We start from the raw sequence: 12,099 nt of genomic DNA, 5'->3' as shown, positions 1-12,099 counted from the left end.
AAATGGTAACTAAGAAGGATGCTTACACCACGAGGATAAGGTGCTATAAGTGTAGGGAGGAAAAGAAAAGGATAGAAAATCCAATTCAGAAGTAATAAGACAGAGAGGGAAACATAAATTTATAGTAATGTACAAACCAGATTTGTAAAATAGGAAACGCTGCTCTGAAGGATAAATGTGATGTAACAGGAATAGAAGACAGCTGGTTAAATCAGGACATTGACAGAGATTAAAGCATCAGGATTTATTTACAGAAGGAAGAAACACAGGAAAGCATTGGAGTAGCAATGAGTAAGAGAGAGCATTACAGCAATAGAAATAATTAATATAAGTGCTTTAAAGCACAGGTACAGTACCTTGAGGTCAAGGATAGTTAAATGAAAAGAGGTTAATTATTGATTGTAATAGATTTACTAGACAGGTGGAGAGGATAGAAAGATATTTTTGCAGACTAGAGAGCCTGGCAAAAAGACCTTGCATTAATCACAGGGATTTTAACTGCTCAAATCCTGCCTAATGAAATAACAGAGGGAAGGGTAAAGAGGAATAACTGTCTCTAGAAGCAATGTAAGGTTTCTTCCTTACTTATATTCATGATATCACTAAGACCACCTATTTCTAACTCCATAACTTCACCTGACTTACCCTGCCTCATCTCAGCTCATCTGATGTTGAAACCTCATTTATACCTGTTACCTCTGGATTCAACTATTCCAATGCACTCCTGGTTGGTCTCCCATTCTACCCTCCATAATTGAGATCATCCAAAACTTCGCTGTCCAGGCTCTTGCTTGCACCAAGTCCCATTCCCCTATCACCCTTGTGCTCAGTGGCTTACTGGCTTCCAATCAAGCAAATTCTTGACTTTAATACTCTCATCTTTGTTCTCAAATACCTCCATGGCCTTGCCCCTCCCTATCACTGCAATCCTCCAGCTTCACAACCCTCCAAGATATCTGTGCTCCTCTAATTCTGGCCTCTGTGCATTCCAATTATAATTGCTCCACCATTGGTGGCTTTGCCTTCAGTTGCTTAGGCCCCAAGCTCTGGGATTCTCACCCTACACTCTTCTAACTCGTTTTCTTCCTTTAAGGCACTTCTTAAAACCTTCCTCTTTGACCAAGCTCCTGTGAAGCACCTTGGGATGTTTCACTACATATATGCTGTTGCACTCAAGTAGCTAAATTAGTTATGACTTAAAAAAAAAAGATTTTTATATTGCTTTTAGTTTTGCAACAACTGGATTGAAACTGTTATGGGGAGAGAGTGGGGCAGCGTAATTATTTTTGAACAGTTCCAGGAAAGACAAGGCGGATCAATTGCTAACCTTTTGTGCCGTAAAGCTTCATATAAAAGTTAGGTTCAACTTATATAAAACTTCCAGAAACACACACATCCAATTTGACTAAGTCAACTAGGCAGAAAACAGCTATCAAAATTGTATAGCCTTGCATATCATAATAGTTTTCAGACAACAAGGAGCTGCTGAGCAACATCCATAATAGTCTGCATCTTTATTGCAAGAATAGTTTGTATTAAATATGCTGGAGAGCTTAGCTAAACACAATGCAGTTGCTGCAAGCTCCTACAACAAAGCAGGGGACAACAGGTTCACCATTTAAATGGTAACTCTGATTGGCAACTTGACAGGCCAATCCTCATCATAGAGCTAAGGGTAATCAGAAATCATGCTTTCTCTATCTCCCTGGAGAAATCAGTTGAAAGCAGTTTGAGCCTGCAACACTTAGAAAGGCATAATTTCTGAATTAAACAAACAGCAAATGAGAGACTGCAGACTGTGTTACGAACATATAAACCCATAAACCAAATGATATTGCCACTTAGTTCTGTTAATTTGTGAGCGTGTTTAGCCCATATAGCGGCAGGTTCACTTTCTTTATTGTCTTGTGATAGGAGGAACTATAGGAAATGGATCACAATTTTTATGAATTCATACTGTTCAACCATACAATTTTAGGTAAAATAAGCCAGCTTCTTAGTTCACAATTGACTCATGCAAGTAAATTTTAATCTACATTCTGAAAATACTGGAGAATGCATTTTAGAGGCACATATTGCACATGCAATAACACAGTATCCAACATACTGAACAAGAGATTTATTGTAATGATCCCTGTATCCCATCATAATTTGAACAGATATTGGGCAATAAAGTGCTCTCCAGATTGCGGAAGCCACAAGATCTGCTCATGGGAGTGACGGGTTACACTGAACTTGAGGGTGTGTCTCCTGTAGAACTATAAAATATGTAACAGAAATATTTCAGCCGTCAAGTGTAATTGATCTAAAATTATACTTGAATTTTTGTATTTCACATTTAAGAGCAAACAGTTTAGTTTAGTGTGGCATGGGGAAGGGCTGTGTTTATGGGGAAGGACAGCAAAAGACTGTTTTCCAGTGTGGGAAGACCTGGATGGTCATGTATCCATTTTAGTTATAAAACGTAGACCACCTCCAACTGTTTGTGTTTGAGCTCAAGGTTTTGGAGCTTGTAGAACATAAAATACACACCTATTGTAATCAACAGTCATTAGTCTTTCTGTTTCTCTCATGCACAGAACATTAGTATAATTAAAACAATGTAAACATTGTGACCAAAGCCTATGCAATGTCATCTAAAAATCTTGTGTAATGCCACCCTAACCATTCTGAAAAACACACAAAAATACAGGCTGAGAAAACACTATCATTTGGTGAGCTTAGCTGTTATTGAGGCATCCTGGGAGAGTGTGCACACTGCATATGTTCACGCTGCAGGATTTGCCTTCAGCCAATAGTGTCAAAGCCCTGGTCAAAAATATCACATCTAAGCCTTTGGTACAGACTGCAATTTCATTTTCTAATTGAACGTTAAGGTACTAAAAAATATAAAGGAAATAAGATACATTTAAATGCCCTGTGCAATATGCAGGGAAAATTGAATACATCACCACCTAGTGGTCAGAGACTGAAATTCAATGGCAACAGGAGTCTGCTCCCAAGATCACAAGAACTTTAACAGATTAGAAAGGCAAAACGGCCAGTCGTAATTTATCCATCCAGGAGAGCTCCCAATTACTACATAAATGGATTTTGTCACACCACTCTGCTTGGAAGTCCATTTCAGGTGTTGATCATTCTTTGCATAAAGTTCCTCATTTCCGTCCCAAGTTATTGTTTTACTGCCAATTTAATTAAAAGTAAGGCTCTGGGGTAGTCATTTTCATTACATTCACGACTTTACAGTTTATATCACTCTACAAAATTACCTCTCAGATGTATTCTGTCCAGGCTGTAAAGTCCAGTTTCTCTCTCTCCAGTTTTCCTCCATAAATCAGATCCCTGGCACTAAGTTTCATGGCCTTTCTTGCTTCAGTGCTTCTCAGTGAGCACAGATAGACACAGCACTCAAGGTGTGGTTTCACCAGAGCACAGTACAGTTGGAGCATGACATCCTCCATCTTGTATTCTACCACTGTACTATGTACTGCAACATTCTTTTGACTTTGTGGATTAGTGCTCTGTACTGGCCTGGATGTGTTGGGATAGAGTTTCTGCTTTGGGTGTAGTCAGCAATCCAGGTGCAAATTGCACTAGTTTTCCAAAGTGAAGTTATGGTTCAAGTTCCTACTCAAACTCATTTGTATAATCACAGATGTAAAATTTTCCATCAACCAGTGCCACTGGGAAGCGCTTTAGAACACAAATTGTTTATTTTTTTCCCTTTGTGTTTAAAAAATATATTCCTTGATATATTTAAAAGTGTCAATCCGGTGCAGTTTTAATATAGATGAAGATAAGTTTATCATGAAAAAAACCATGTTTAATAAACATGCCTCTCCACCACCCGTGAGCAACCCAATTTCGTAACTCCTTGGGCCCAAGCAAAGCCAACTAAGTTTTAAAAGCCTCCTTGAAGGGCCACAAACAGACATGATTAGTGAAAACCCGAGTTTAAATAATTCTGGAAGCAGTAGGGCACAGCCAGTTTTACGGCCAGGCCAGCTTCTGCTGCTCTGAAGAAGAGTCATACGGGCTCGAAATGTTAACTCTGTCTTTCTCGCCACAGATACTGTTAGGCCTGCTGAGTTTTTCCAGCATTTTCTGTTTTTGTTTCAGATTTCCAGCATCCGCAGTATTTTGCTTTTATCTTTCAGCTTCTGGCGTGCTTTTTTTAAACTGGCAGCAAACATCATATCTTCCTCTTATAACTCCTTCATCTTTTGCACTGGTTTGGCCAAAGCATTGGAAACTTTATACCCTACTGAGTCTATTACCATTCCTCAGTTAGTTTTATTTTCATTCTCAATCACTTCAACACTATTCACCAAGTATGTTTGTTGCCCATTTTTCTTTCCTCTGTTATCCTTTTACAAATGCCTGCACTAAATATTGTTATCTGTCATTATTTGCGCTCACTTACATATTGTGTTCAGTTCCTTCGGTAATTTGTAGGCTCCTTCCTTTAATTGCAGTACCCCTCCTAGTTTGGTAAATGTAACCAAATTGCATTGATTTGCAGAATCGAAGGCACTCATGTAGATTAGAAACAGAGTGCTTACAACAGTGAGTCCTGCAATACCATACCCAGCACACCCCATGCTGACATTACACCTTTAACCAATGCCCATGGTTTTCTACCCTTTACTGACTAATAGTCCACAGGAATCCCGTTAAAGTTTTTTTATTCATTTATGGGGTGTGAGCATCGCTGGCTAGGTCAGCGTTTATTGTCCATCCCTAATTGCCCTTGATGTGGTGATGAGCTGCCACCTTGAACTGCTGCAGTCCATGGTGTAGGTACACCCACAGTGCAGTTAGGGAGGGAGTTCCAGGATTTTGACCCAGTGACAGTGAAGGAACGGCAAAATACTTCCAAGTCAGGGTGGTGAATCTAACTGGATAGAACACATAGAAGCTTTTAAAAAGTTCCCTCTTATAAGTGATGGATCTGTACCTCAATGCATCACTCATCCAATAATACCTACCCAATATAGAATGAAATCTCAGCAATATTACCCCCTCCACTACCCCTAGGGTAAAATGTCAGCATCTATAAAGTAGCATCCATGATATTTTTCTCATTCAAGCTTCTTTTGATGTGGTTTCAAAATCTCCATATATTCTTAAATATAAACGGAAACCCATCAATTGGCCAATAAAAATGTAAGAATTACTTCATAAGATCTGGCAGAGATTATCTCTCTCATACCCATGTTTGTGCTGTTATTGGCACTGCAAACTTGCCGATATGGCAAGCTGAAAACACTATTCAGGCATGTTTTAATTATTTTACTGTTCTCACTTAACAAAGATTCCCATTTTATGAGGGATGGTCAGGTATCCACAGCAAATATTGAACTCAAGTTACTATTGTCTTTGTTGGCTTAGTCCCCAGTAGATTGACTTGTTGATTTAACTGCAGCATTTTTGGTGAATCTAGGGTTGGTCTTCAATCCATAGCAGAGTTACAATCTTCATCAAACTTAACTTCCTTAAGTCATTGATTTCAGCTTTGGTTTGAAAAATCTTTATCCTGAAATCAGTACACTGAATACTGAATATCAGTACACTTTTTACTGAAATCAGATATCAGTATCAACATGCAGGGAACTAATATGCTTGATAATACATCCTACGCCATTTTCAACATTGGGCATGGGTCAACCTAAGATGTCACAAACTGAGTTATTATTCAGTCTCATAGCCCTGCATATTTGTCAGACGACACACTTGTTTTGATGTGCAAGTTAAACTACCCATCAAAGCAGATGAAATATTAGTACATTCCCGCTCTGCACCTACCCTCATGAAGCCTCAGGTTAGAAATATGCTTCATATTCAAGAAGAGAAACTGCCCAGCCAAGTTACCTACTTGCCGTTAAGCTTCTATCCTTAATTTATTAATATAATTAAGATCACAAGCTATTTTGTTTTTAATAGGATTCCCATATCAGACATGCCTTTGCTAAAGTCACCTCCAAGAAACTCCATTTCTTCTAATCATGCTAAATATTTTTCTCTTCAACAGTTCTAATTCTCTATAAATCCTGGTTCTGGTCGCCTATTTAAGAAAGGATATCATTAGTTTGAGAGGATATAGAACTGGGCTAAGGCCATTTTCCTTAATCATTCCTCTCACCAAGTTTCTGATGAAAAGTTGCAGCCTGAAACAATATAAAAACAGGAAATGCAGGTTGATGCGCTGACAAAATGTTCACTGCTTTTCTCTCTCCACAAATGCTGCCTGGCCCGAGCATGTCCAGCATTTCTTATTATTTATTTTAGGTTTGCCTTGAAATTTCTGATATTTCAGAATCAATTAAGAGGATTAGAGAAAAATAAGCTGATTTTCTTTGGAAAAGACATCAAGATGATCTAACTCCACCTGCTACAGGTACCCAAGAGGGCATTGGCGATCATGGGGTTCCATTGGGCTGGTCCATGATTATACTGCAGTGGTTTCTGTTGCCTTCCGCAGTATGGCTAACCAAGAAACTCTTCTAATCTTATCATCTGCTATTCAGGCATGTTGGATAATCACCCAGTTTGGCCAGATTATGCACACGCCTTCCATGGCCATCAAGTCCTGGTGTGGGACTTGAACCCAGAACTTCTGTCCTAGAGGCGGGGACACTACCCACTGTGCCACAAGTGCGTAGTGTCCCCACTTACGATCTAACTAAAGTTCTCAAAAGCCGGAAGGGAATTGACAAGTTGAACCAGGGAATGAAGCATAGCAAAGGGTTCAAAAAGCATTAAATGGTAATTAAAAAATTGGGAGTAAGGAGGAAACTCAGACAGAACCTTGTCAAATAAGCACAGCAGAGCTGTGCAATAAATCACCAGAGAGAATTTTGAAGCAGCCCATGCCATTTCAGGAAACAACGGATGCATTTCTGGAGACAGATGGGAATTGAGGCTTGTGATGGAGGGAAAATAGGATTGGTTTAGTGGGTTCTCTCTATCCATATGTCCTAATGTTTTTTTTGCAAAGTACATGATCTTGTGAAGTATGCAGCAAGGAATGTCCCTTTTTGGCTTGGTGCACAGCAGTTTTATTGGTCAAAGCACACAGACATTTTTGATAATTCATTTCACTGCTGCACAGAATCTTTGAAGTAAAAATAAATCCAGTGATATTATATGACATACATTATTCAGATTCACTGAGCTTAGATTGTCATGTTCATGTTTTACTTCTCAATGGGATTTAGCTGGCTAATCTTTCAGAACGATCATTCTACTGTAATAAGAACTTAGATCATAGGATCATAAGAAATAGGAGTTTTATCCTTTTTGCTCCTGAAGGCTAATTTGTGCTGAGAGGCTGGTCCATGGGAGACAGACCTCTGATGTCACTTATAGGCCATTCATCATGTTTGAGGATAAGCAGCAAGAGTAATAAGCAGTAAAAAGGAAAGGCACCACTGCTAAGCAAATTGTACAGTTGCCTCAATTCACACACATGTGCACTTCCCAGCAAGGATCATTTCATTGCAATAGGATCTGAAATCCTGGTTGCACAACTGACTGTCCAGCTACGATCAGCAAACTCAGCCTAGGCTAGGATGCAGAGACAGGGCTTTTTTCTTCTAGCCCCCAAGATTACAGTGCTCCAGAAGTGAAAACAGAGAGACAAAAAGTACCTCTCACCTGACCATTTGGAACCGAATCAAGAGCCGGTTCAATCGCAGGGACCATTTCCACTTTGTACGTGTCAAGTGCAATGTCCACGACCATGGAAGTAGTTCCGGTTGTTAAGGTAACAGAAGGAGCAAGACAGTTACTATCACAGAGGAGAGCTTCATGCTTCAACGTGATTGGCTTTAGATCAGAGCTCACTGACCAGGATTCACATTCCATGTCTGTAGAGGAAAATTTTAAATAAAATTAAATTTTGAAGATTGGGTTAGAAAGTTTGGTTGCTATTAACAAGTATAACCATTTTCCTGTTTGAATGGATTTCCTAAAATATAGTGTACATGCTATACATGTGACCGCTTAGACACAAATGAAAAAAAACAGATAGCATATAACAGCAAAAGGACTGGGAATATAGATACCCAAATTACTAAAAGTATCAATACTAGCTGATAAGGTCGTAAAGAGTGAAAAACAATTGGGTTCATATTTAGAAGAATAGGAAAGCAGGAGCGTATTTTTAAATGCATACAGACCATTGGTCAAACCATATTGCGAGCACAGTATGTAGTTCTGGTCATAGAGTCATAGAATCATTAACAGAACAAAAGGCCATTCAGCCCAGAATCTAAGCAGCTCTATTAGGGCAGTCCAGTCAGTCTCATTCCCTCACTCTATCCCCGTAGCACTGCAAGTTTAAATTTCCTTTAAGTGCCTCATTCAATTTACTTTTGAAATCACTGATTGTCACTGCTTCTTACCACCCTCGTGAGCACTCAGCTCCAGGCCATTACCACTCAACTACATAAAAAGTTCCTCCTCACATCCCTCTGCATCTCTTATCCAGAACCTGAAATCTGTTTCTCATAGTCCTTGTACTATCAGCCAATAGGACCAGATTTTTTTCTTTGCCTACCTTATCCATAATGTTATATACATCTATCAGATCTCCTCCCTATCCCCTTTGGGCCAAGGGGAGCAAACCCAGCTTCTCCAACCTATCCTTGTAGCTAAAATCTCTCACCCCAGAACCATTTTGGCAAATTTCCTCCACACCATCTCAAGGACCCTCACTTTTCCTAAAGTGCGGCTTCCAGAAACCGGACGCAATACTCTAGTTGTGCCCTAACCAGGGTTTAATAAAGGTTTGGCATAACTTCCCTGCTTTTGTACTCAAAACCTCTTTTTAATGAAGCCTAAGATCCCAAATGCACACGCAGCCCCCCCAGGTCTCTCTGTCCCTGCACACTCTTATGGAACTGCACAATCAAGTCTGTATCACCTCACCCTACCCCTTCTGCCAAAATGCATCACCCCACACTTCTCTGTATTAAATTCCATCTGTCACTTGTCTGCCCATTCTGTTAGCCTATGTCCTGTTGCAGCTGATTTGTATCGTCCTCATTGTTTGCCACTGCTCCAAGTTTGTTACCACCATCAGATCTGATAAGCAACCATTTATTACAAATCACTGCTTTCTGTCCTTAAGCCAATTTTTTATCCAAGCTGACACTGACCCTCAATTTTATTAATCAGCCTTTTAGTGGTACTTTGTCAAATGCTTTCTTAAAATCCATATTGACAACATCCATTGCATTTCCTTCATCAACCTTCTCCATTACTTAAAGTCTTCAATTAGATTAGTCAAGCACAATCTGCCATTTACAAATCCACACTGGCTCTCCTTCATTAACACAAACCTTTCCAAATATCTTCTCGATATTTCCCCCCATTATTGTTTCTAAAGCTTTACCCACCACTGATGTTAAACTAACTGGCCTATAGTTACTATGGCTGTCCTGACACTCCTGAATAAAGGATGTTACAATTGCCACTTCCTAATCCTTTGGCACCTCCCCAGTATCTAGGGAAGATTGAAAGATTATGGCAATCTCTCCTACTATCTCCAACCCCACTTCTCTTAGCAACCTGGGATACAAACCAATCAAACCAGGCGCAAGCTCCAGCAACTCATTGACACCAACGCCCATCCAGGACCCTCCACCCCTGCCCGTCCCTCTATCCCCATCCCATCTTCCAATCCCAGCCCGGGCCATGTATTCACCATACCCTCTAACCTTCCCCTCTCTGATGCTGAATGTTCAGCACTCAGCAAAGGACTTAGTTTCATACCCTTACGCCCTCACCTCAATGAATTTCGGGTTCGGCACGATACTGAACTCTTCTTCCGCCGCCTTCGTCTCCGTGCTCACTTCTTTGGGCAGGAGTCCTCCCCCCGTTCAACGGATCCTTTTACCCACCTCCAATATTCTCCATCCACCTAGAGCCCTCCCTCTGAATTTTTACCTGCTCTTGATCTTTTAATTGAGAACTGTCGGCATGACATCAGTCGTCTCAATTTCTCTGCTCCTCTCACCCACTCTAACCTGTCTCTTTCTGAACTTGTCGCGCTCCGTTCTCTCAGGTCCAACCCTGACTTTGTCATCAAACCCGCTGACAAGGGTGGTGCTGTTGTTGTCTGGCGCACTGACCTCTACCTCGCAGAGGCAGAGCGTCAACTCGCAGACACTTCCTCCTGCCTCCCCCTGGACCGTGACCCCACCACTGAACATCAAGCCATTGTTTCCAGGACTGTCACTGACCTCATCTCCTCTGGAGATCTTCCCACCACAGCTTCCAATCTCATAGTCTCCCAACCTCAGACGGCCCGCTTCTACCTCCTACCCAAAATCCACAAACAGGACTGTCCCAGCGGACCGATCGTGTCAGCCTGTTCCTGCCCCACGGAACTCATTTCTTGCAATCTTGACTCCATTCTCTCTCCCCTTGTCCAGTCTATTGCCACCTACATTTGCGATTCATCTCACGCCCTACATCATATCAACAATTTCCAGCTCCCTGGCCCCAACCGCCTTCTCTTCACCATGGACGTCCGATCCCACCGGGATGGTCTGAGGGCTCTCCGCTTCTTCCGCGAACAGAGGCCCGAACAATCCCCAACCACCACTACTCTCCTCCGTCTGGCTGAATTTGTTCTCTCACTGAACAATTTCTCCTTAACTCGTCTCACTTCCTCCATATAAAAGGTGTGGCCATGGGTACCCGCATGGGCTCCAGTTATGCCTGTCTCTTTATGGGGTACGTGGAACATTCCTTGTTCCAGTCCTACTCAGGCCCCCTCCCACAACTCTTTCTCCGATACATCAATGACTGCTTCGGTGCTGCTTCATGCTCTCATCTGGATCTGGAAAAATTTATTAATTTTGCTTTCAATTTCCATTCCTCCATCATTTTCACATGGTCCATCTCTGACACTTCCCTTCCCTTCCTTGACCTCTCTGTCTCAATTTCTGGTGATAGACTGTCCACCAATATCCATTACAAGCCTACCGACTCCCACAGCTACCTCGACTACAGCTCCTCACACCCCGCTTCCTGTAAGGACTCCATCCCATTCTCTCAGTTCCTTCGCCTCCGTCGCATCTGTTCTGATGATGCCACTTTCAAAAACAGTTCCTTTGACATGTGTTCCTTCTTCCTTAACCGAGGTTTTCCACCCATGGTGGTTGACAGGGCCCTCAACTGTGTCCGGCCCATCTCCCGCGCATCTGCCCTCACACCTTCCTCTCCCTCCCAGAACCATGATTGGGTCCCCCTTGTCCTCACTTATCACCCCACCAGCCTCCGCGTTCAAAGCATCATTCTCCGCCATTTCTGCCAACTCCAGCATGATGCCACTACCAAACACATCTTCCCTTCACCCCCCCGGCCGCTGTCCGCAGGGATCGTTCCCTCCGGGGCACCCTGGTCCACTCTTCCATCACCCCCTACACCTTAACCCCCTCCCACGGCACCTTCCCATGCAACCACAGAAGGTGCAACGCCTGCCCCTTTACTTCCCCCCTCCTCACTGTCCAAGGGCCCAAACACTCCTTTCAAGTGAAGCAGCACTTCACTTGCACTTCCCTCAATTTAGTCTACTGCATTCGCTGTTCCCAATGCGGTCTCCTCTACATTGGAGAGGCCAAACGCAGACTGGGTGACCGCTTTGCAGAACACCTTCGGTCTGTCCGCAAGCATGACCCAGACCTCCCTGTCGCTTGCCATTTCAACACACCACCCTGATCTCATGCCCACATGTCCGTCCTTGGCCTGCTGCATTGTTCCAGTGAAGCTCAACGCAAACTGGAGAAACAGCACCTCATCTTCCGACAAGGCACTTTACAGTCTTCCGGACTTAATATTGAGTTCAACAATTTCAGATCATGAACTCTCTCCTCCATCTCCACCCACTTTCCGATCCCCCTTTTTCCAATAACTTTTTTACAACTATATTTTTTTCTTTTCCCTCTTATTTTTAAATTTATTTCGATCTATTGTTTCATCTCCACCTTTTAGCCCATTTCGATCCCTTCCCCCCACCTCACCCCCCAACAGGGCCATCTGCCACTAGCTTGCTTCCCTTAATGTCCTCATTAGCACATCCTTTAGATA

General features: G+C 42.1%; 1 protein-coding gene across 1 annotated transcript in view; it reads right to left on the bottom strand.

The window, feature by feature from the left end:
- creb3l2 (cAMP responsive element binding protein 3-like 2) overlaps nucleotides 1-12,099 on the bottom strand; it is a 102,002-nt gene that overhangs the window by 55,672 nt on the left and 34,231 nt on the right. The window contains exon 3 of the mRNA XM_078568533.1: nucleotides 7,657-7,868. Within this exon, the coding sequence (XP_078424659.1) occupies nucleotides 7,657-7,868 (212 nt within the window). The remainder of the gene's footprint in view (nucleotides 1-7,656; nucleotides 7,869-12,099) is intronic.

The sequence above is a fragment of the Cetorhinus maximus genome, chromosome 22, assembly GCF_964194155.1.
Source record: "Cetorhinus maximus chromosome 22, sCetMax3.hap1.1, whole genome shotgun sequence".
NCBI lineage: Eukaryota > Metazoa > Chordata > Chondrichthyes > Lamniformes > Cetorhinidae > Cetorhinus > Cetorhinus maximus.
This window is presented reverse-complemented; position numbering and strand designations above follow the sequence as displayed.